Source organism: Bombina bombina, chromosome 4 (genome assembly GCF_027579735.1).
Source record: "Bombina bombina isolate aBomBom1 chromosome 4, aBomBom1.pri, whole genome shotgun sequence".
Classification (NCBI taxonomy): domain Eukaryota; kingdom Metazoa; phylum Chordata; class Amphibia; order Anura; family Bombinatoridae; genus Bombina; species Bombina bombina.
In genome coordinates, this window is record NC_069502.1 from 820,824,474 (window position 1) to 820,845,862 (window position 21,389).

A 21,389-nucleotide genomic window follows, 5' to 3' on the forward strand; every position below is an offset into this window, starting at 1 on the left:
TCCATTACAGCCGTTAATTGTTGCATAGTAAGGAGTATTGGCGCGCTAGATGTACTAGGGGCCTCCTGAGTGGGCAAGACTGGTGTAGACGAAGGAGGGAATGATGCCGTACCATGCTTACTCCCCTCACTTGAGGAATCATCTTGGGCATCATTTTCAGTGTCACATAAATCACATCTATTTAAATGAGAAGGAACCTTGGCTTCCCCACATTCAGAACACAGTCTATCTGGTAGTTCAGACATGTTAAACAGGCATAAACTTGATAACAAAGTACAAAAAACGTTTTAAAATAAAACCGTTACTGTCACTTTAAATTTTAAACTGAACACACTTTATTACTGCAATTGCGAAAAAGTATGAAGGAATTGTTCAAAATTCACCAAAATTTCACCACAGTGTCTTAAAGCCTTAAAAGTATTGCACACCAAATTTGGAAGCTTTAACCCTTAAAATAACGGAACCGGAGCCGTTTTTATCTTTAACCCCTTTACAGTCCCTGGTATCTGCTTTGCTGAGACCCAACCAAGCCCAAAGGGGAATACGATACCAAATGACGCCTTCAGAAAGTCTTTTTTATGTATCAGAGCTCCTCACACATGCGACTGCATGTCATGCTTCTCAAAAACAAGTGCACAATACCGGCGCGAAAATGAGGCTCTGCCTATGATTAGGGAAAGCCCCTAGAGAATAAGGTGTCTAAAACAGTGCCTGCCGATATTATTTTACAAAAATACCCATATTAAATGATTCCTCAAGGCTAAATATGTTATATATGAATAGATTTAGCCCAGAAAATGTCTACAGTCTTAACAAGCCCTTGTGAAGCCCTTATTTACTCTGTAATAAAAATGGCTTACCGGATCCCATAGGGAAAATGACAGCTTCCAGCATTACATCGTCTTGTTAGAATGTGTCATACCTCAAGCAGCAAAAGTCTGCTCACTGTTCCCCCAACTGAAGTTAATTCCTCTCAACAGTCCTGTGTGGAACAGCCATCGATTTTAGTAACGGTTGCTAAAATCATTTTCCTCTTACAAACAGAAATCTTCATCTCTTTTCTGTTTCAGAGTAAATAGTATATACCAGCACTATTTTAAAATAACAAACTCTTGATTGAATAATAAAAACTACAGTTAAACACTAAAAAACTCTAAGCCATCTCCGTGGAGATGTTGCCTGTACAACGGCAAAGAGAATGACTGGGGTAGGCGGAGCCTAGGAGGGATCATGTGACCAGCTTTGCTGGGCTCTTTGCCATTTCCTGTTGGGGAGGAGAATATCCCACAAGTAAGGATGACGCCGTGGACCGGACACACCTATGTTGGAGAAAAGGGATTTAATGAAGTTCAGACAAAAATAATTATTTGTATTTAATAATTTAGACTTGGATTTCAGTCCTACATAAATGATATCACAATCACCTACAAATAAAAGGGGCATTTTCATCTGTGTGTTTTACTGAAAAGAGATGAGGCTCTAAAAATGTATTTTCTGTAATAAAAACCTCCCTGTGCTTAGTGGAGCAGATGATCTGTTTCCCTCAGACACATCACACACGTACCCTCACCTGTGCCCCGTATCCCTCAGACACATCACACACGTACACTCACCTGTGCCCTGTATCCCTCAGACACATCACACACGTGCACTCACCTGTGCCCAGTATCCCTCAGACACATCACACATGTACACTCACCTGTGCCCTGTATCCCTCAGACACATCAAACACGTACACTCACCTGTGCCCTGTATCCCTCAGACACATCACACACGTACACTCACCTGTGCCCTGTATCCCTCAGACACATCACACACGTACACTCACCTGTGCCCTGTATCCCCCTCAGACGCATCACACACGTACACTCACCTGTGCCCTGTATCCCTCAGACACATCACACATTTACACTCACCTGTGCCCTGTATCCTTCAGACACATCACACACGTACACTCCCCTGTGCCCTGTATCCCTCAGACACATCACACACGTACACTCCCCTGTGCCCTGTATCCCTCAGACACATCACACATGTACACTCACCTGTGTCCTGTATCCCTCAGGCACATCACACACGTACACTCACCTGTGCCCTGTATCCCTCAGACACATCACACACGTACACTCACCTGTGCCCTGTATCCCTCAGACATATCACACATGTACACTCACCTGTACCCTGTATCCCTCAGACACATCACACATGTACACTCACCGGTGCCCTGTATCCCTCAGACACATCACACACGTACACTCACCTGTGCCCTGTATCCCTCAGACACAGCACACACGTACACTCACCTGTACCCTGCGTTCCTCAGACGTATCACACACGTACACTCACCTGTGCCCTGTATCTCTCAGACACATCACACACGTACACTCCCCTGTGCCCTGTATCCCTCAGACACATCACACACGTACACTCCCCTGTGCCCTGTATCCCTCAGACACATCACACATGTACACTCACCTGTGTCCTGTATCCCTCAGGCACATCACACACGTACACTCACCTGTGCCCTGTGTCCCTCAGACACATCACACACTTACACTCACCTGTGCCCTGTATCCCTCAGACATATCACACATGTACACTCACCTGTACCCTGTATCCCTCAGACACATGTACACTCACCGGTGCCCTGTATCCCTCAGACACATCACACATGTACACTCACCTGTGCCCTGTATCCCTCAGACACAGCACACACGTACACTCACCTGTACCCTGCGTTCCTCAGACGTATCACACACTTACACTCACCTGTGCCCTGTATCCCTCAGACACATCACACATGTACACTCACCTGCGCCCTGCATCCCTCAGACACATCACACAAGTACACTCCCCTGTGCACTGTATCCCTCAGACACATCACACAAGTACACTCCCCTGTGCCCTGTATCCCTCAGACACATCACACACGTACACTCACCTGTGCCCTGTATCCCTCAGACACATCACACACGTGCACTCACCTGTGCCCTGTATCCCTCAGACACATCACACATGTACACTCACCTGTGCCCTGTATCCCTCAGACACATCACACATGTACACTCACCTGTGCCCTGTATACCTCAGACACATCACACACGTGCACTCACCTGTACTGATATTGTCACTTATTTCCTGCTTCACAGCTTCCTGTTGACTCTTTACATACAGATCATTTGTTTGTTCAGCATTAAGTGTGACTTCCGTCTTAACATCATCTGCATAGATCATATAAATATAGTCCCATTTTAGCTTTTTAGCACTACGCAAGAAAGTTGTAATATTAGACACGTCACACACATACACTAACCTGTACTCATAGATCATATAAATATGGTCACAGTTTAGCACTGCACAACGAAGTTGTAATATTACAATGCTCCACATATACACTCACCTGAGCCCTGTATCCCTCAGACACATCACATATGTACACTCACCTGAGCCCTATATCCCTCAGACACATCACACATGTACACTCACCTGTGCCCTGTATCCCTCAGACACATCACACACGTACACTCACCTGTGCCCTGTATCCCTCAGACACATCACACACGTACACTCACCTGTGCCCTGTATCCATCAGGCACATCACACATGTACACTCACATGTGCCCTGTATCCCTCAGACATATCACACATGTACACTCACCTGTGCCCTGTATCCCTCAGACATATCACACACGTACACTCACCTGTGCCCTGTATCCCTCAGGCACATCACACATGTACACTCACCTGTGCCCTGTATCCTTCAGACACATCACACAAGTACAGTCACCTGCACCCTGCGTCCCTTAGACACATCACACACGTACACTCACCTGCACCCTGCGTCCCTTAGGCAAATCACACACATACACTCACCTGCACCCTGCGTCCCTTAGACACATCACACACATCCGAAAGGAAGTGCCACGAACTGGTAATGCTTGTCCAGGAATGCGAACCTTAGGAACCGATGATGTTCCTTGTGGATAGGAATATGTAGATACGCATCCTTTAAATCCACCGTGGTCATGAATTGACCTTCCTGGATGGAAGGAAGAATTGTTCGAATAGTTTCCATTTTGAACGATGGAACCTTGAGAAACTTGTTTAGGATCTTGAGATCCAAGATTGGTCTGAACGTTCCCTCTTTTTTGGGAACTACGAACAGATTGGAGTAGAACCCCATCCCTTGTTCTCCTAATGGAACAGGATGAATCACTCCCATTTTTAACAGGTCTTCTACACAATGTAAGAATGCCTGTCTCTTTATGTGGTCTGAAGACAATTGAGACCTGTGGAACCTCCCCCTTGGGGGAGGCCCCTTGAATTCCAGAAGATAACCTTGGGAGACTATTTCTAGTGCCCAAGGATCCAGAACATCTCTTGCCCAAGCCTGAGCGAAGAGAGAGAGTCTGCCCCCCACCAGATCCGGTCCCGGATCGGGGGCCAACATTTCATGCTGTCTTGGTAGCAGTGGCAGGCTTCTTGGCCTGCTTTCCCTTGTTCCAGCCTTGCATTGGTCTCCAGGCTGGCTTGGCTTGAGAAGTATTACCCTCTTGCTTAGAGGACGTAGCACTTGGGGCTGGTCCGTTTCTACGGAAGGGACGAAAATTAGGTTTATTTTTGGCCTTGAAAGACCTATCCTGAGGAAGGGCGTGGCCCTTACCCCCAGTGATATCAGAGACAATCTCTTTCAAGTCAGGGCCAAACAGCGTTTTCCCCTTGAAAGGAATGTTAAGCAATTTGTTCTTGGAAGACGCATCCGCTGACCAAGATTTCAACCAAAGCGCTCTGCGCGCCACAATAGCAAACCCAGAATTTTTCGCCGCTAACCTAGCCAATTGCAAAGTGGCGTCTAGGGTGAAAGAATTAGCCAATTTGAGAGCACGGATTCTGTCCATAATCTCCTCATAAGGAGGAGAATCACTATCGATCGCCTTTTCTAGCTCATCGAACCAGAAACACGCGGCTGTAGTGACAGGGACAATGCATGAAATTGGTTGTAGAAGGTAACCTTGCTGAACAAACATCTTTTTAAGCAAACCTTCTAATTTTTTATCCATAGGATCTTTGAAAGCACAACTATCTTCTATGGGTATAGTGGTGCGTTTGTTTAAAGTAGAAACCGCCCCCTCGACCTTGGGGACTGTCTGCCATAAGTCCTTTCTGGGGTCGACCATGGGAAACAATTTTTTAAATATGGGGGGAGGGACGAAAGGTATACCGGGCCTTTCCCATTCTTTATTTACAATGTCCGCCACCCGCTTGGGTCTAGGAAAAGCTTCTGGGGGCCCCGGGACCTCTAGGAACTTGTCCATTTTACATAGTTTCTCTGGGATGATCAAATTCTCACAATCATCCAGAGTGGATAACACCTCCTTAAGCAGAGCGCGGAGATGTTCCAACTTAAATTTAAATGTAATCACATCGGGTTCAGCTTGTTGAGAAATTTTCCCTGAATCTGAAATTTCTCCCTCAGACAAAACCTCCCTGGCCCCCTCAGACTGGTGTAGGGGCATATCAGAACCATTATCATCAGCGTCCTCATGCTCTTCAGTATCTAAAACAGAGCAGTCGCGCTTGCGCTGATAAGTGGGCATTTTGGCTAAAATGTTTTTGATAGAATTATCCATTACAGCCGTTAATTGTTGCATAGTAAGGAGTATTGGCGCGCTAGATGTACTAGGGGCCTCCTGAGTGGGCAAGACTGGTGTAGACGAAGGAGGGAATGATGCCGTACCATGCTTACTCCCCTCACTTGAGGAATCATCTTGGGCATAATTTTCAGTGTCACATAAATCACATCTATTTAAATGAGAAGGAACCTTGGCTTCCCCACATTCAGAACACAGTCTATCTGGTAGTTCAGACATGTTAAACAGGCATAAACTTGATAACAAAGTACAAAAAACGTTTTAAAATAAAACCGTTACTGTCACTTTAAATTTTAAACTGAACACACTTTATTACTGCAATTGCGAAAAAGTATGAAGGAATTGTTCAAAATTCACCAAAATTTCACCACAGTGTCTTAAAGCCTTAAAAGTATTGCACACCAAATTTGGAAGCTTTAACCCTTAAAATAACGGAACCGGAGCCGTTTTTATCTTTAACCCCTTTACAGTCCCTGGTATCTGCTTTGCTGAGACCCAACCAAGCCCAAAGGGGAATACGATACCAAATGACGCCTTCAGAAAGTCTTTTTTATGTATCAGAGCTCCTCACACATGCGACTGCATGTCATGCTTCTCAAAAACAAGTGCACAATACCGGCGCGAAAATGAGGCTCTGCCTATGATTAGGGAAAGCCCCTAGAGAATAAGGTGTCTAAAACAGTGCCTGCCGATATTATTTTACAAAAATACCCATATTAAATGATTCCTCAAGGCTAAATATGTTATATATGAATAGATTTAGCCCAGAAAATGTCTACAGTCTTAACAAGCCCTTGTGAAGCCCTTATTTACTCTGTAATAAAAATGGCTTACCGGATCCCATAGGGAAAATGACAGCTTCCAGCATTACATCGTCTTGTTAGAATGTGTCATACCTCAAGCAGCAAAAGTCTGCTCACTGTTCCCCCAACTGAAGTTAATTCCTCTCAACAGTCCTGTGTGGAACAGCCATCGATTTTAGTAACGGTTGCTAAAATCATTTTCCTCTTACAAACAGAAATCTTCATCTCTTTTCTGTTTCAGAGTAAATAGTATATACCAGCACTATTTTAAAATAACAAACTCTTGATTGAATAATAAAAACTACAGTTAAACACTAAAAAACTCTAAGCCATCTCCGTGGAGATGTTGCCTGTACAACGGCAAAGAGAATGACTGGGGTAGGCGGAGCCTAGGAGGGATCATGTGACCAGCTTTGCTGGGCTCTTTGCCATTTCCTGTTGGGGAGGAGAATATCCCACAAGTAAGGATGACGCCGTGGACCGGACACACCTATGTTGGAGAAAAGGGATTTAATGAAGTTCAGACAAAAATAATTATTTGTATTTAATAATTTAGACTTGGATTTCAGTCCTACATAAATGATATCACAATCACCTACAAATAAAAGGGGCATTTTCATCTGTGTGTTTTACTGAAAAGAGATGAGGCTCTAAAAATGTATTTTCTGTAATAAAAACCTCCCTGTGCTTAGTGGAGCAGATGATCTGTTTCCCTCAGACACATCACACACGTACCCTCACCTGTGCCCCGTATCCCTCAGACACATCACACACGTACACTCACCTGTGCCCTGTATCCCTCAGACACATCACACACGTGCACTCACCTGTGCCCAGTATCCCTCAGACACATCACACATGTACACTCACCTGTGCCCTGTATCCCTCAGACACATCAAACACGTACACTCACCTGTGCCCTGTATCCCTCAGACACATCACACACGTACACTCACCTGTGCCCTGTATCCCTCAGACACATCACACACGTACACTCACCTGTGCCCTGTATCCCCCTCAGACGCATCACACACGTACACTCACCTGTGCCCTGTATCCCTCAGACACATCACACATTTACACTCACCTGTGCCCTGTATCCTTCAGACACATCACACACGTACACTCCCCTGTGCCCTGTATCCCTCAGACACATCACACACGTACACTCACCTGTGCCCTGTATCCCTCAGACACATCACACATGTACACTCACCTGTGTCCTGTATCCCTCAGACACATCACACACGTACACTCACCTGTGCCCTGTATCCCTCAGACACATCACACACGTACACTCACCTGTGCCCTGTATCCCTCAGACATATCACACATGTACACTCACCTGTACCCTGTATCCCTCAGACACATCACACATGTACACTCACCGGTGCCCTGTATCCCTCAGACACATCACACACGTACACTCACCTGTGCCCTGTATCCCTCAGACACAGCACACACGTACACTCACCTGTACCCTGCGTTCCTCAGACGTATCACACACGTACACTCACCTGTGCCCTGTATCTCTCAGACACATCACACACGTACACTCCCCTGTGCCCTGTATCCCTCAGACACATCACACACGTACACTCCCCTGTGCCCTGTATCCCTCAGACACATCACACATGTACACTCACCTGTGTCCTGTATCCCTCAGGCACATCACACACGTACACTCACCTGTGCCCTGTGTCCCTCAGACACATCACACACTTACACTCACCTGTGCCCTGTATCCCTCAGACATATCACACATGTACACTCACCTGTACCCTGTATCCCTCAGACACATGTACACTCACCGGTGCCCTGTATCCCTCAGACACATCACACATGTACACTCACCTGTGCCCTGTATCCCTCAGACACAGCACACACGTACACTCACCTGTACCCTGCGTTCCTCAGACGTATCACACACTTACACTCACCTGTGCCCTGTATCCCTCAGACACATCACACATGTACACTCACCTGCGCCCTGCATCCCTCAGACACATCACACAAGTACACTCCCCTGTGCACTGTATCCCTCAGACACATCACACAAGTACACTCCCCTGTGCCCTGTATCCCTCAGACACATCACACACGTACACTCACCTGTGCCCTGTATCCCTCAGACACATCACACACGTGCACTCACCTGTGCCCTGTATCCCTCAGACACATCACACATGTACACTCACCTGTGCCCTGTATCCCTCAGACACATCACACATGTACACTCACCTGTGCCCTGTATACCTCAGACACATCACACACGTGCACTCACCTGTACTGATATTGTCACTTATTTCCTGCTTCACAGCTTCCTGTTGACTCTTTACATACAGATCATTTGTTTGTTCAGCATTAAGTGTGACTTCCGTCTTAACATCATCTGCATAGATCATATAAATATAGTCCCATTTTAGCTTTTTAGCACTACGCAAGAAAGTTGTAATATTAGACACGTCACACACATACACTAACCTGTACTCATAGATCATATAAATATGGTCACAGTTTAGCACTGCACAACGAAGTTGTAATATTACAATGCTCCACATATACACTCACCTGAGCCCTGTATCCCTCAGACACATCACATATGTACACTCACCTGAGCCCTATATCCCTCAGACACATCACACATGTACACTCACCTGTGCCCTGTATCCCTCAGACACATCACACACGTACACTCACCTGTGCCCTGTATCCCTCAGACACATCACACACGTACACTCACCTGTGCCCTGTATCCATCAGGCACATCACACATGTACACTCACATGTGCCCTGTATCCCTCAGACATATCACACATGTACACTCACCTGTGCCCTGTATCCCTCAGACATATCACACACGTACACTCACCTGTGCCCTGTATCCCTCAGGCACATCACACATGTACACTCACCTGTGCCCTGTATCCTTCAGACACATCACACAAGTACAGTCACCTGCACCCTGCGTCCCTTAGACACATCACACACGTACACTCACCTGCACCCTGCGTCCCTTAGGCAAATCACACACATACACTCACCTGCACCCTGCGTCCCTTAGACACATCACACACATACTCACCTGCGCCCTGCGTCCCTCAGACAAATCACACATTACTCACCTGTACCGATATTGTCACCGATTTCCTGCTTCAAATCATCCAGGTCATTAGTCTGTTCAGTATTAAGAGTGACTTCAGTCTTAATATCACCTGCATAGATCATATAAATATGGTCACATTTTAGTTTTTTGGCACTGCACAAGGAAGTTGTAATATTAGACACACGCACGTACACTCACCTGTGCCCTGTATCCCTCAGACACATCAAACGTACACTCACCTGTACTCTGCATCCCCCACACATGTAACACACGTACACACACCTGTGCCCTGTATCCCTCAGACACATCAAACACGTACACTCACCTGTGCCCTGTATCCCTCAGACACATCAAACACGTACACTCACCTGTGCCCTGTATCCCTCAAATACATCACACATGTACACTCACCTGTGCCCTGTATCCCTCAGACACATCACACATTACACTCACCTGTACCCTATAACCCTCAGACACATCACACACATACACTCACCTGTACTCATAGATCATATAAATATGGTCACAGTTTAGCACTGCACAACGAAGTTGTAATATTACAATGCTCCACATATACACTCACCTGAGCCCTGCGTCCCTCAGACACATCACACACGTACACACACCTGTGCCCTGTATCCCTCAGACACATCACACACGTACACTCACCTGAGCCCTGCGTCCCTCAGACACATCACACACGTACACTCACCTGAGCCCTGCGTCCCTCAGACACATCACACATGTACACTCACCTGCACCCTGTATCCCTCAGACACATCACACACGTACACTAACCTGTGCCCTGTATCCCTCAGGCACATCACACACGTACACTCACCTGTGCCCTGTATCCCTCAGACACATCACACATCTACACTCACCTGTGCCCTGTATCTCTCAGACACATCACACACATACACTCACCTGTGCCCTGTATCCCTCTGACACATCACACACGTGCACTCACCTGTACTGATATTGTCACTTATTTCCTGCTTCACAGCTTCCTGCTGACTCTTTACATACAGATCATTTGTTTGTTCAGCATTAAGTGTGACTTCCGTCTTAACATCACCTGCATAGATCATATAAATATAGTCCCATTTTAGCTTTTTAGCACTACGCAAGAAAGTTGTAATATTAGACACGTCACACACATACACTCACCTGTACTCATAGATCATATAAATATGGTCACAGTTTAGCACTGCACAACGAAGTTGTAATATTACAATGCTCCACATATACACTCACCTGAGCCCTGTATCCCTCATGTACACTCACCTGAGCCCTGCGTCCCTTAGGCACATCACACATGTACACTCACCGGAGCCCTGTATCCCTCAGACACATCACACACGTACACTCACCTGTGCTCTGTATCCCTCAGACACATCACACATGTACACTCACCTGAGCCCTGCGTCCCTCAGACACATCACACATGTACACTCACCGGAGCCCTGCGTCCCTCAGACACATCACACATGTACACTCACCGGAGCCCTGTATCCCTCAGACACATCACACACGTACACTCACCTGTGCTCTGTATCCCTCAGGCACATCACACATGTACACTCACCTGTGCCCTGTATCCCTCAGACACATCACACATGTACACTCACCTGTGCCCTGTATCCCTCAGACACATCACACACGTACACTCACCTGTACCCTGTATCCCTCAGACACATCACACACGTACACTCAGCTGTGCCCTGTATCCCTCAGACACATCACACACGTACACTCAGCTGTGCCCTGTATCCCTCAGACACATCACACACATACACTCACCTGTGCCCTGTATCCCTCAGACACATCACACACGTACACTCACCTGTGCCCTGTATCCCTCAGACACATCACACATGTACACTCACCTGTGCCCTGTATACCTCAGACACATCACACATGTACACTCACCTGTACCCTGTATCCCTCAGACACATCACACATGTACACTCACCTGTGCCCTGTATACCTCAGACACATCACACATGTACACTCACCTGTGCCCTGTATCCCTCAGACACATCACACATGTACACTCACCTGTGCCCTGTATACCTCAGACACATCACACACGTACACTCACCTGTGCCCTGTATCCTTCAGACACATCACACAAGTACACTCACCTGCACCCTGCGTCCCTTAGACACTAGAGCTGCGCATCTTCACTTGTCTCACGATTCGATTACGATTATCATCGTAATGATTCGATTCTACGATGCATCGCGATGCATCACGATTACTGCACTATTTCTGCCCATTTTTTAAAGTTTTCAGAAAAAAAAATTCAAGCAGTCAAAATATTGAAATAAACTCTTTTTTTATTTTATTAGCTCAAAAAAGGACACTCTTCCTGTGGAAAAGTCTGAACACAGCAGACAACAACAGTTTATAGAACAGTAAATACTAAATGGCAATTGTTGTATGGGTTTGGAAACAATATTATGGCATCAAACTGTAGTTACAGAGTACGTAGTGTAAAAAGTGCAGTGCTCGCAGTGTACTTCTTCAATAAAAGAAAATATTTAAATGTATATTTTTTTTTATATATAGTAAGTACACACTATACACTTGTAAAGAAACATGAACAACAAATAAATGTCTAACCTATCTATGTTGGTTTTAATTTAATTTCTTTACTTAGTAATAATAATAGACATTAAATTAAAACCAACATAGATAGGTTAAGCTTAAGTTACCACCATAATACCTTATTTTTATATGTGTGAAAATTGTCCTCCTCAGAAAACAAAACATAAATCCGTTATATACGGTACAAAATTACAGGTGCACTCCACTGTGCCTTCATGACTGTCAATTTGTGGCAAACAAACATCATGTGAATCTGGAACACAACACACAGCACAGAGTGTGCACACAGCACACACATGTGATTGTGACATATACAATTAGTTTACACAGTTACAGACTTACAGTAGTACTAGAGACATTTAAAACAAGTAGCATTGAACTGAACTACTATAACTACAGTTTCTTCTTGATGATTATATTATCTTTATCACAAATATAATAAGTTGGTTATTAGTTACTGTTAAAGCAGTACTACACACAACTGAACAGTGACTGAGTCTGTCACTGAACAGTACACAGCAGTCACAGTCACACACAAACAATACATACAAAAGCACACAGACATCAAGGAGTAAATCATGGTGAAGAAAGGGTGGCACGCCACTCACCTGAGGAGTGTGTGCTTTATTTTTGTATTGTGCTGTTGTGTGTGTGTGTGCTGTGTACTGTCTGTACAGTATATTTGTGATCCAATAAAGATTTACTCAAGGTTTACTCAAGGCTTTTCCTTCCCCTAATATAGTGGTTTGGCTTCAGTCTCACTCTCTGCACACTCATAAACAGTTAGACAGTCACTAGACAGACACTAGAGACAGTGGGACACACACAAATAAAAACATTCAAAGGCACCACAGCCAGTCAGCCACAGTCACACTCACACTCATAGACAGACACACATACAAACAAAAACATTCAAAGGCAGTTAAGGCACTCAGTCTCACACACACTCATAGATACATACAAACAACATTCAAACTGGCACTCACTCACAGTCACACTCATAAAGACAGTTAGACAGTACACACATTGTTATTGTTAACTGGTTGGTTATATTAGGTTAACCCCTACAGATCTGCCTGGGAGTGGGATGGCATTTGGGATCATAAACAAAAACATATGATATCTTTCTTAAAGGGTCTATTTAAAATAGACAATTTTTAGTGTGAATAATCCCTTATGCACTATGCACTCACTGCATTGCAAACAATACAGGTGTGCTGTAAACAATAGCACAACATCTACAAAACAGAGCACTTCCTGACTGGCAATTTGGCAAACATCACAGTAACACTAGAAGTAGTAATAGACATTATACAACAAGTAGCATTGAACTACTAGATTTACTAACTTTGATTATCTTTATGGGATCACAAATATATTGTTACACAACACACACACACATAGTCAAACAATACCAAAAAAACACACGTCATAAACAGAGTGAATCATGGTGAAGAAGGGTGACACGCACACATGAGGTGTGTACAGTTGTGTGTTGTTTCTTTTGTATTGTTTGTGTGTGTGTGACTGTGACAGTGAGTGACGTGGTCGGTCGTGTCGTGTAGTGTAGTAGTATATTTTGTGATCCAACAAAGATTTACTCAAGGTTTTAAGCTTCATTTTTCCAAAAGCTATAAGCTATATAACATTAACAAATATAAAATAACTTAACAGTAGTCTGCACTGGGCAGTGGGGCACACAGCACTTTCCTCTGGATGTGCCAAAAAACATTAAATATTAATATAAACCTGAATCACTACTCAGAATTATGGAATATGTAGGTTTTTCTGTAAGAACACTAGTTGATCCACATGCTCTGGTTTGAGGGTGCTTCTTTTTGCCATTACCACATCTCCTGCAGTGGAGAAAACCCGCTCTGCAGACACGCTTGTACCTGGGATACACAAGTATCGCTTTGACAAATGAGAGAGGAGGGGAAATATGACCTCATGTACATGCCACCAGTTCAAAGGGTCTTCAGTGAGAGGCAGAGATGGGGCTTTACAATATTTCTCTATTTCCTCTTCAGCCTTGGCATAGGGGGTCTTGGGTTCTATTGTACCTTCAGTGTCAGTGAAAGACTGGCCCAGCAAAGTCATGAGCAGCGATGTGGACTTTCTTTTGGGAGGAGAAGGGTTATCCTCCTCGATGGGTGATTCTTCTTCCAGAGTTTCTTTTCCCTCAGGCAGTGGCGCTTCATCCACGTTTGTCCTCCTAGATGTAACTGTACTAGTGCACTCAATCTGTGTTTGAACAATAGAATAGAAAAAATAGCATTCATTATTACCTCGAGCAGCCAGCCAGCTAATGCTATGTGTGTGCTCAGAGAGACAGTAATGCATAAATAAATGCATGCAACAGCTCACATCTAGGAGTGGACGGAGGAGGAGGAAAGTTGACTGACTGTGGCGTTTTCGAACTGTCTTATATAAATAAACCTTGTACTCATTAAACTAGCTACTAAGCAAGCTACTGCTAGCTAAGCCTATTTTGTTATGGATGGTATGTTTTATGTTTGTTTTCAATTTATACATTTTTCAAGAAACATGATGCAATTAAAATTTACCTCCAAGGATGCAGCCTCCTCAGTCACTCCTCTGTATATCTCCAATCTCTCCTCCTCTGTGAGAATAAAAGGCAGCCCCTTAAAACGAGGATCCAGGGCAGAGGCTGCATAAAGTATCTTCTTCTCTGCCTCACTGCTGTACCTCTTCAGGAGATCTGTTTTGATGGCATTCTTGATCTCATGGATCATGGGTGTGTCTCCCATGGTGTCTGTCATGTTCTGGAGCAGTTGTGCATTTAGAGGGGCAATGAGAGACACTGTTGGATTGCGCTCTTCTGACATCAGTGTGGTTGCATCTTTCATTGGCTTTAATGCACTCACAGCATCCTCTGCATTTGACACATCTGTTTCATTGAGAGTGCAGAGATCTGACTCACTTTTTCTGACTTCTGGAGACAACAATGTGGCACAGATTGCAGGTTGCTGTTCTAGGAACCTCTCAACCATGTCATATGAGCTGTTCCACCTTGTTGTCACATCAGTTATCAGCTTATGATTCTTCAGGCCAAGGCATTTCTGTTTTTCTTTCAGACAGTGGTTTGCTGTAGTGCTGCGGTGAAAAAATGTTGATATTCGTCGCACTCTGCCTAAAAGCCTAGAGAGCGTGGCCACTTTCAGCGCCCGCTGGGATGCGAGATTCAGTGTATGGGCGAAGCATTTTACATGAGGGAATTTTCCAACTTGAGCAGCAACAATCATGTTCGACACATTGTCGGTCACAAGCACTACAGATTTATCGGACAGTTGCCATTCTTCCATGACACGATACAGTAGCTCCGCCAGATGAGAACCCGTGTGAGACTCATAAACTGCTATCGTTTGCAGCACATACGACAAGATCTGCCAGTCCTTGCTAACGTAATGTGCAGTTACTGTTACATAAGACTCCGTCGTGACTGAGGTCCATGAATCACACGTTATTGCGACTCGACTGGCTTAGCTCATTGATGCAATTACCTGAGCTTTTGTTTTGTGGTAGAGTGCAGGTATAACGTTTTCTGTAAAGTGATTGCGTGACGGGATCTTATAACGTGGCTCTAGCGTCTTCAACAGGTTGCGAAACCCAAGGTTTTCCCCAACAGAGTAAGGCCGTAGGTCCTTCGCTATGAAACTTGCCACAGCTTTGGTTATTCTCTTCCCTTTTTCAGAGTTGGGCGGCAAAGTTGACAGCATTGCATCAATTCTTGGCTGATGAGCTTCAGCTAGTCTTGTTATTTCCTTGGCAGTGGCACTGGCGGCAGGTGTTAGCATCTCAGAGTGAAAACGGCTAACGTGATTTCTCAAGTTAGTAGTATTCCCTAGGTATTTAATTTTTGTGTGACAGGCTTTACAAACCGCGTGTGTCTTGTCCAATTCGTGCTTTCCAGTATGTTCATAAAATCCAAAATGTGCCCAGATGCTTGCTTTTAAAGTGCTAGGTGTCTCCCTCTGTCATTTTAGCATGAAATGTACATATGTGACGGATGATGTTGTTGTCAACGTCGACCTCTGTCAGTGTTAAAAAAAAAAAAAAAACACTAAGTTGTCAAAATGTCAAGCCGCAAATGTAACATCAACAAGTACTAGTAACTTCAACTACTTGCCATTTTGCCAACATTTGAAAACAAATTGCATTGCAGCAGGGGACATCACTCACTTACTGTAATATATTACACACTTAAAGGTGCAATGAAACCCAAAATTTACCTTCATGATTCAGATAGAGAATACAATTTTAAATAAACAACATAACTAACTTCTTTTATTTTTTAATTTCCCTCATACTTCTCAGATATAGTTTGTTGATGAAATAGCAATGCATGATTGCACACATTAGTGCATGCACGACACAAGGAGGAGGCGATGCATTTCAACAAAGGATAAGCAAATGATATAATAGGGAAAGTTGTTTAAAATTGCATGCACTTTCTTGAATCACAAATTGGGTTTTATGGCCTTTAGTTTAGTATGTTTAAAAATGCAGCTTTTAGCCTTGTTAACTTATAAAACAGGGATTGGGTTCTTCGGATTGGCATCTTTTAAGAGAGCACTCAGCACATGCATTTGCAATTGCATTGCATATTAATTGCATATATAAAATTTATTATATTATACTATTATATATAATATAAGTGTATATTATTTACAATATTTGCAGACCAGGCATCCATGTGAAAAACACCTAGAAGATTATTGATTTTGTATTGTAGAGGGGCCGCTGCGCTGACCATCCATGTGAAAAACATGTAGATAGATGACAGATTAGACAATATATAGTAGTATACTATTTATTTATAATAAATTTTATAAATGCAAATCAATTATGCAGCTGCCTGAGCCTCAGTCAGTAGTAAGTACATACATAGCGTTAAGTAAATAATATTGATAAGATAATGAATAATTTAATTCTACCCCTTATTGTGCTCTTTCAGTACTAGGCAGGCAAGTAGGCAATGGCATTGGCAAACGTTTTGGTAACTAAGCTATTAAAGTTATTAGTTTCATTCTCACCATAGGTCTCCTCCTCTGTCTCCCACAAAATAAAAATGAGCCCGTGTAACTGTATAGCGTTGTGTATACTCTGAGTCGGAATCGTCATCACATTCACCATCATCAATCTCAGGCAACTGCGTATTGCGTAACCACTAACTTCGGCACTTCCAGAGACCGCCCATGGAGCGCCCATGTTGCTTAATTGGGTGACGTGACGTCAAAACGATGTACAGCGCACTTTGTTAGGCTGGGTAACGTGAATAGATTCTCGCGTCTCACCGCATTGATGCAGAATCGTTTCATGCCGCATCGCGATGCATCATCAAAACGATTATTTTTGAGAGCCCTATTAGACACATCACACATGTACACTCACCTGCACCCTGCGTCCCTTAGACAAATCACACACATACTCACCTGTGCCCTGCGTCCCTCAGACAAATCACACATTACTCACCTGTACTGATATTGTCACCGATTTCCTGCTTCAAAGCATCCAGGTCATTAGTCTGTTCAGTATTATGAGTGACTTCAGTCTTAATATTACCTGCATAGATCATATAAATATGGTCACATTTTATTTTTTTGGCACTGCACAAGGAAGTTGTAATATTAGACACACGCACGTACACTCACCTGTACTCTGCGTCCCTCAGACATGTCACACACGTACACTCACCTGTGCCCTGTATCCCCCACACATGTAAAACACGTACACTCACCTGTACTCTGTATCCCTCAGACACATCACACATGTACACTCACCTGTACCCTGTATCCCTCAGACACATCACACATGTACACTCACCTGTACCCTGTATCTCTCAGTCACATCACACATGTACACTCACCTGTGCCCTGTATCTCTCAGTCACATCACACACGTACACTCACCTGTGCCCTGTATCTCTCAGTCACATCACACACGTACACTCACCTGTGCCCTGTATCTCTCAGTCACATCACACACGTACACTCACCTGTGCCCTGTATCCCTCAGACACATCACACATGTACACTCACCTGTGCCCTGTATCCCTCAAGCACACCACACATGTACACTCACCTGTGCCCTGTATCCCTCAGACACATCACACATGTACACTCACCTGTGCCCTGTATCCCTCAAATACATCACACATGTACACTCACCTGTGCCCTGTATCCCTCAGACACATCACACATTACACTCACCTGTACCCTGTAACCCTCAGACACATCAAACACGTACACTCACCTGTGCCCTGTATCCATCAGACACAACACACACGTACACTCACCTGTGCCCTGTATCCCTCAAATACATCACACATGTACACTCACCTGTACCCTGTATCCCTCAGACACATCACACACACGTACACTCACTTGTACCCTGTATCCCTCAGACACATCACACATGTACACTCACTTGTACCCTGTATCCCTCAGACACATCACACATTACACTCACCTGTACCCTATCATAAAGTGGTGGATATAGGAGGCGCTATATAAGCTGTAGGATATATAGATATGAGTTTAAGTTAACAGTATCGTTATCAGCCCTAGAAAATCCTATTAAAACAAAGTGTCCGTTAATATAAATATAAATACAATAATTAATATCAAAGTAAAATCAAAGTGAAATTTAATGAAGTTGTGATAATTCAATAAAATACAAACTATTGATGCTACATCAGAGTTACCGTTAAAAAATCAAATCAGCAAATCACAAAGCTTGCCTGTGTTAGAGAATCTATGCAATAGTTGGATAAAAATATTGCCTAGGTGCGAGGCGGATACCATTAAGCAGAGTTTTGATTCCTTGGACAAATGTGTTATCCCTACAAGTTGGAAAGAGTCACATTTTAAACTTGTTAATAATTATTATCTGACACCTTTTAAGATGTCACGTTTTTTTCCCAACCAGGTCTTTGTCTGCAATCGCTGCCGGTATCCTAATGCGGATACATTACATGTCTTCTGGCATTGTCCTAAAATATTTCAGTTATGGCAAAAAATCCAGTATTGGTTTACCCAGATATTTAAAGAACCATGGCAAATATCTCCAGAGCAGATATTTTTCTTAGAATTATCTAAGGATTTGGCAGTGCATCGTGAATATGTGGTTAAAATCTCTATATTAATAGCAAGATTTCTTATTATCAAAAATTGGCTGGCCCAAGAAGCGCCCTCTATGGGGGCATTTCTTAAAGAGATCCAGACACATATAATATTTGAATCTTTTTACAAAAGGCTAGCTTCTGAAAAAAAAAATAGCAAAATTTATTTATACATGGTTACCAATAATTAAATCTTACCCGCTTGCTATACAAAAAAAGATCCTTAATCCATTTCTTAGCTCCAAATATTTTGCGGACTTGGTAGTCTTGAATGAATTCCCACCGATGTGGGTTTCAAATTTTAGAGAGGTAGGGTAGGGGATGGTGGGGGGGAGGGAGGGGCCGCTGTGCAAGAGGAAGAATTCCCCCCCCCCTTTTCCTTTTTTTTTTTTTTGTTTGGTTTAGTTTCGTTATGTTTGTCTTGTTCTATGTTGTTTTGTTATATTTGTTTTATTAATTAGAAAATAGCTCAACTCCTATTGCGGAAGGTCATGTAGCATGCATAATTATATCATAAGGTTATAATTTTTGACATACAGACAAATATGTTTCATGTTATTGTTGCAAGATATGCACCAAAAGTTATGTATGTGTCTCTTTTTTTTCTGTTATTATGCTGTGGACTTCCTTATTTGATGATTATTGTACATGATTTTTGAGTGAGAATAAATAAAGTCTAAAAAAAAAAAAAAAAAAAAAAAAAAAAAAATCAAATCAGCAGATAAAATTCATAAATTACATATAACACTCAAACATACATAAAACAAAACCGGTTAAATCATTCACACTTCATACCGCATATCAGATTCTTGATATCAAAGACACAATATATAGCTGTTGGAGAACACCAAAATAGCTGGTGTTCTAATCTCACTGTCTTTTATGGGGATCCCCAAAAATTTTTTTTTTCAGAATGACACTGTGGGTTAGAGTAAATACTCTAAATCTAAGACGTTTGGGTAAGTGCCCCCGAAAGAAGCCGTTAAACCTTCAGTCACTATTTGAAATAGAGCCCAAGGTGGTGTAAGTCCCTTCCTTGCCGTTCTCTCAGTAGTATAGGCAGTCAAATATACTGAACAGAGCCGGGAGGCTCTCTTACCTCCTTTCAAGTGTCTGCCAACGGTCTCCTTACCTGGCCCGACACTCCGGCTACTCCTTCGGATATCAGTCAGGGAAAGTCCCGTGAGTGACGTCACCAGGTTTCCGGATCCTAGGTGACCACTTGCGCAAGTGTTTGTTTCCACGGTTGTATCCACAAAATATCCTCTGCACTTCAGTACACCAGGGTACGCAGAGTTTGGTTCAGTTTTGCTTGTTAAATATCCACAAACGATAGCAGGTAAGTCCTCTACGCGTTTCAACCCCTTTCTGGGTCTTTCTCAAGATGCCACTTCCTGCAATCTCTGTCCTTAAATCCACTCTCTGCACAGGTGATTCGCTACCTCTTCTGCACCTTTCTTGCAGGTAAGTACTTCCTTCCTTGTAGATGTTATTTTTGTTCACAAAAGTACAGGGAGTGCAGAATTATTAGGCAAGTTGTATTTTTGAGGATTAATTTTATTATTGAACAACAACCATGTTCTCAATGAACCAAAAAAACTCATTAATATCAAAGCTGAATATTTTTGGAAGTAGTTTTTAGTTTGTTTTTAGTTTTAGCTATTTTAGGGGGATATCTGTGTGTGCAGGTGACTATTACTGTGCATAATTATTAGGCAACTTAACAAAAAACAAATATATACCCATTTCAATTATTTATTTTTACCAGTGAAACCAATATAACATCTCAACATTCACAAATATACATTTCTGACATTCAAAAACAAAACAAAAACAAATCAGTGACCAATATAGCCACCTTTCTTTGCAAGGACACTCAAAAGCCTGCCATCCATGGATTCTGTCAGTGTTTTGATCTGTTCACCATCAACATTGCGTGCAGCAGCAACCACAGCCTCCCAGACACTGTTCAGAGAGGTGGACTGTTTTCCCTCCTTGTAAATCTCACATTTGATGATGGACCACAGGTTCTCAATGGGGTTCAGATCAGGTGAACAAGGAGGCCATGTCAT

At 43.3% G+C, this 21,389-nt stretch overlaps 1 protein-coding gene across 1 annotated transcript in view; it reads right to left on the reverse strand.

Annotated features, from left to right (window-relative positions):
- Positions 1-10,851, reverse strand: part of LOC128657110 (gastrula zinc finger protein XlCGF17.1-like) — a 57,287-nt gene extending 46,436 nt beyond the window's left edge. The window contains exon 1 of the mRNA XM_053711357.1: positions 10,531-10,851. Within this exon, the coding sequence (XP_053567332.1) occupies positions 10,531-10,651 (121 nt within the window). The 5' untranslated portion in view covers positions 10,652-10,851. The remainder of the gene's footprint in view (positions 1-10,530) is intronic.
- Positions 10,852-21,389: the final 10,538 nt, after the last annotated feature.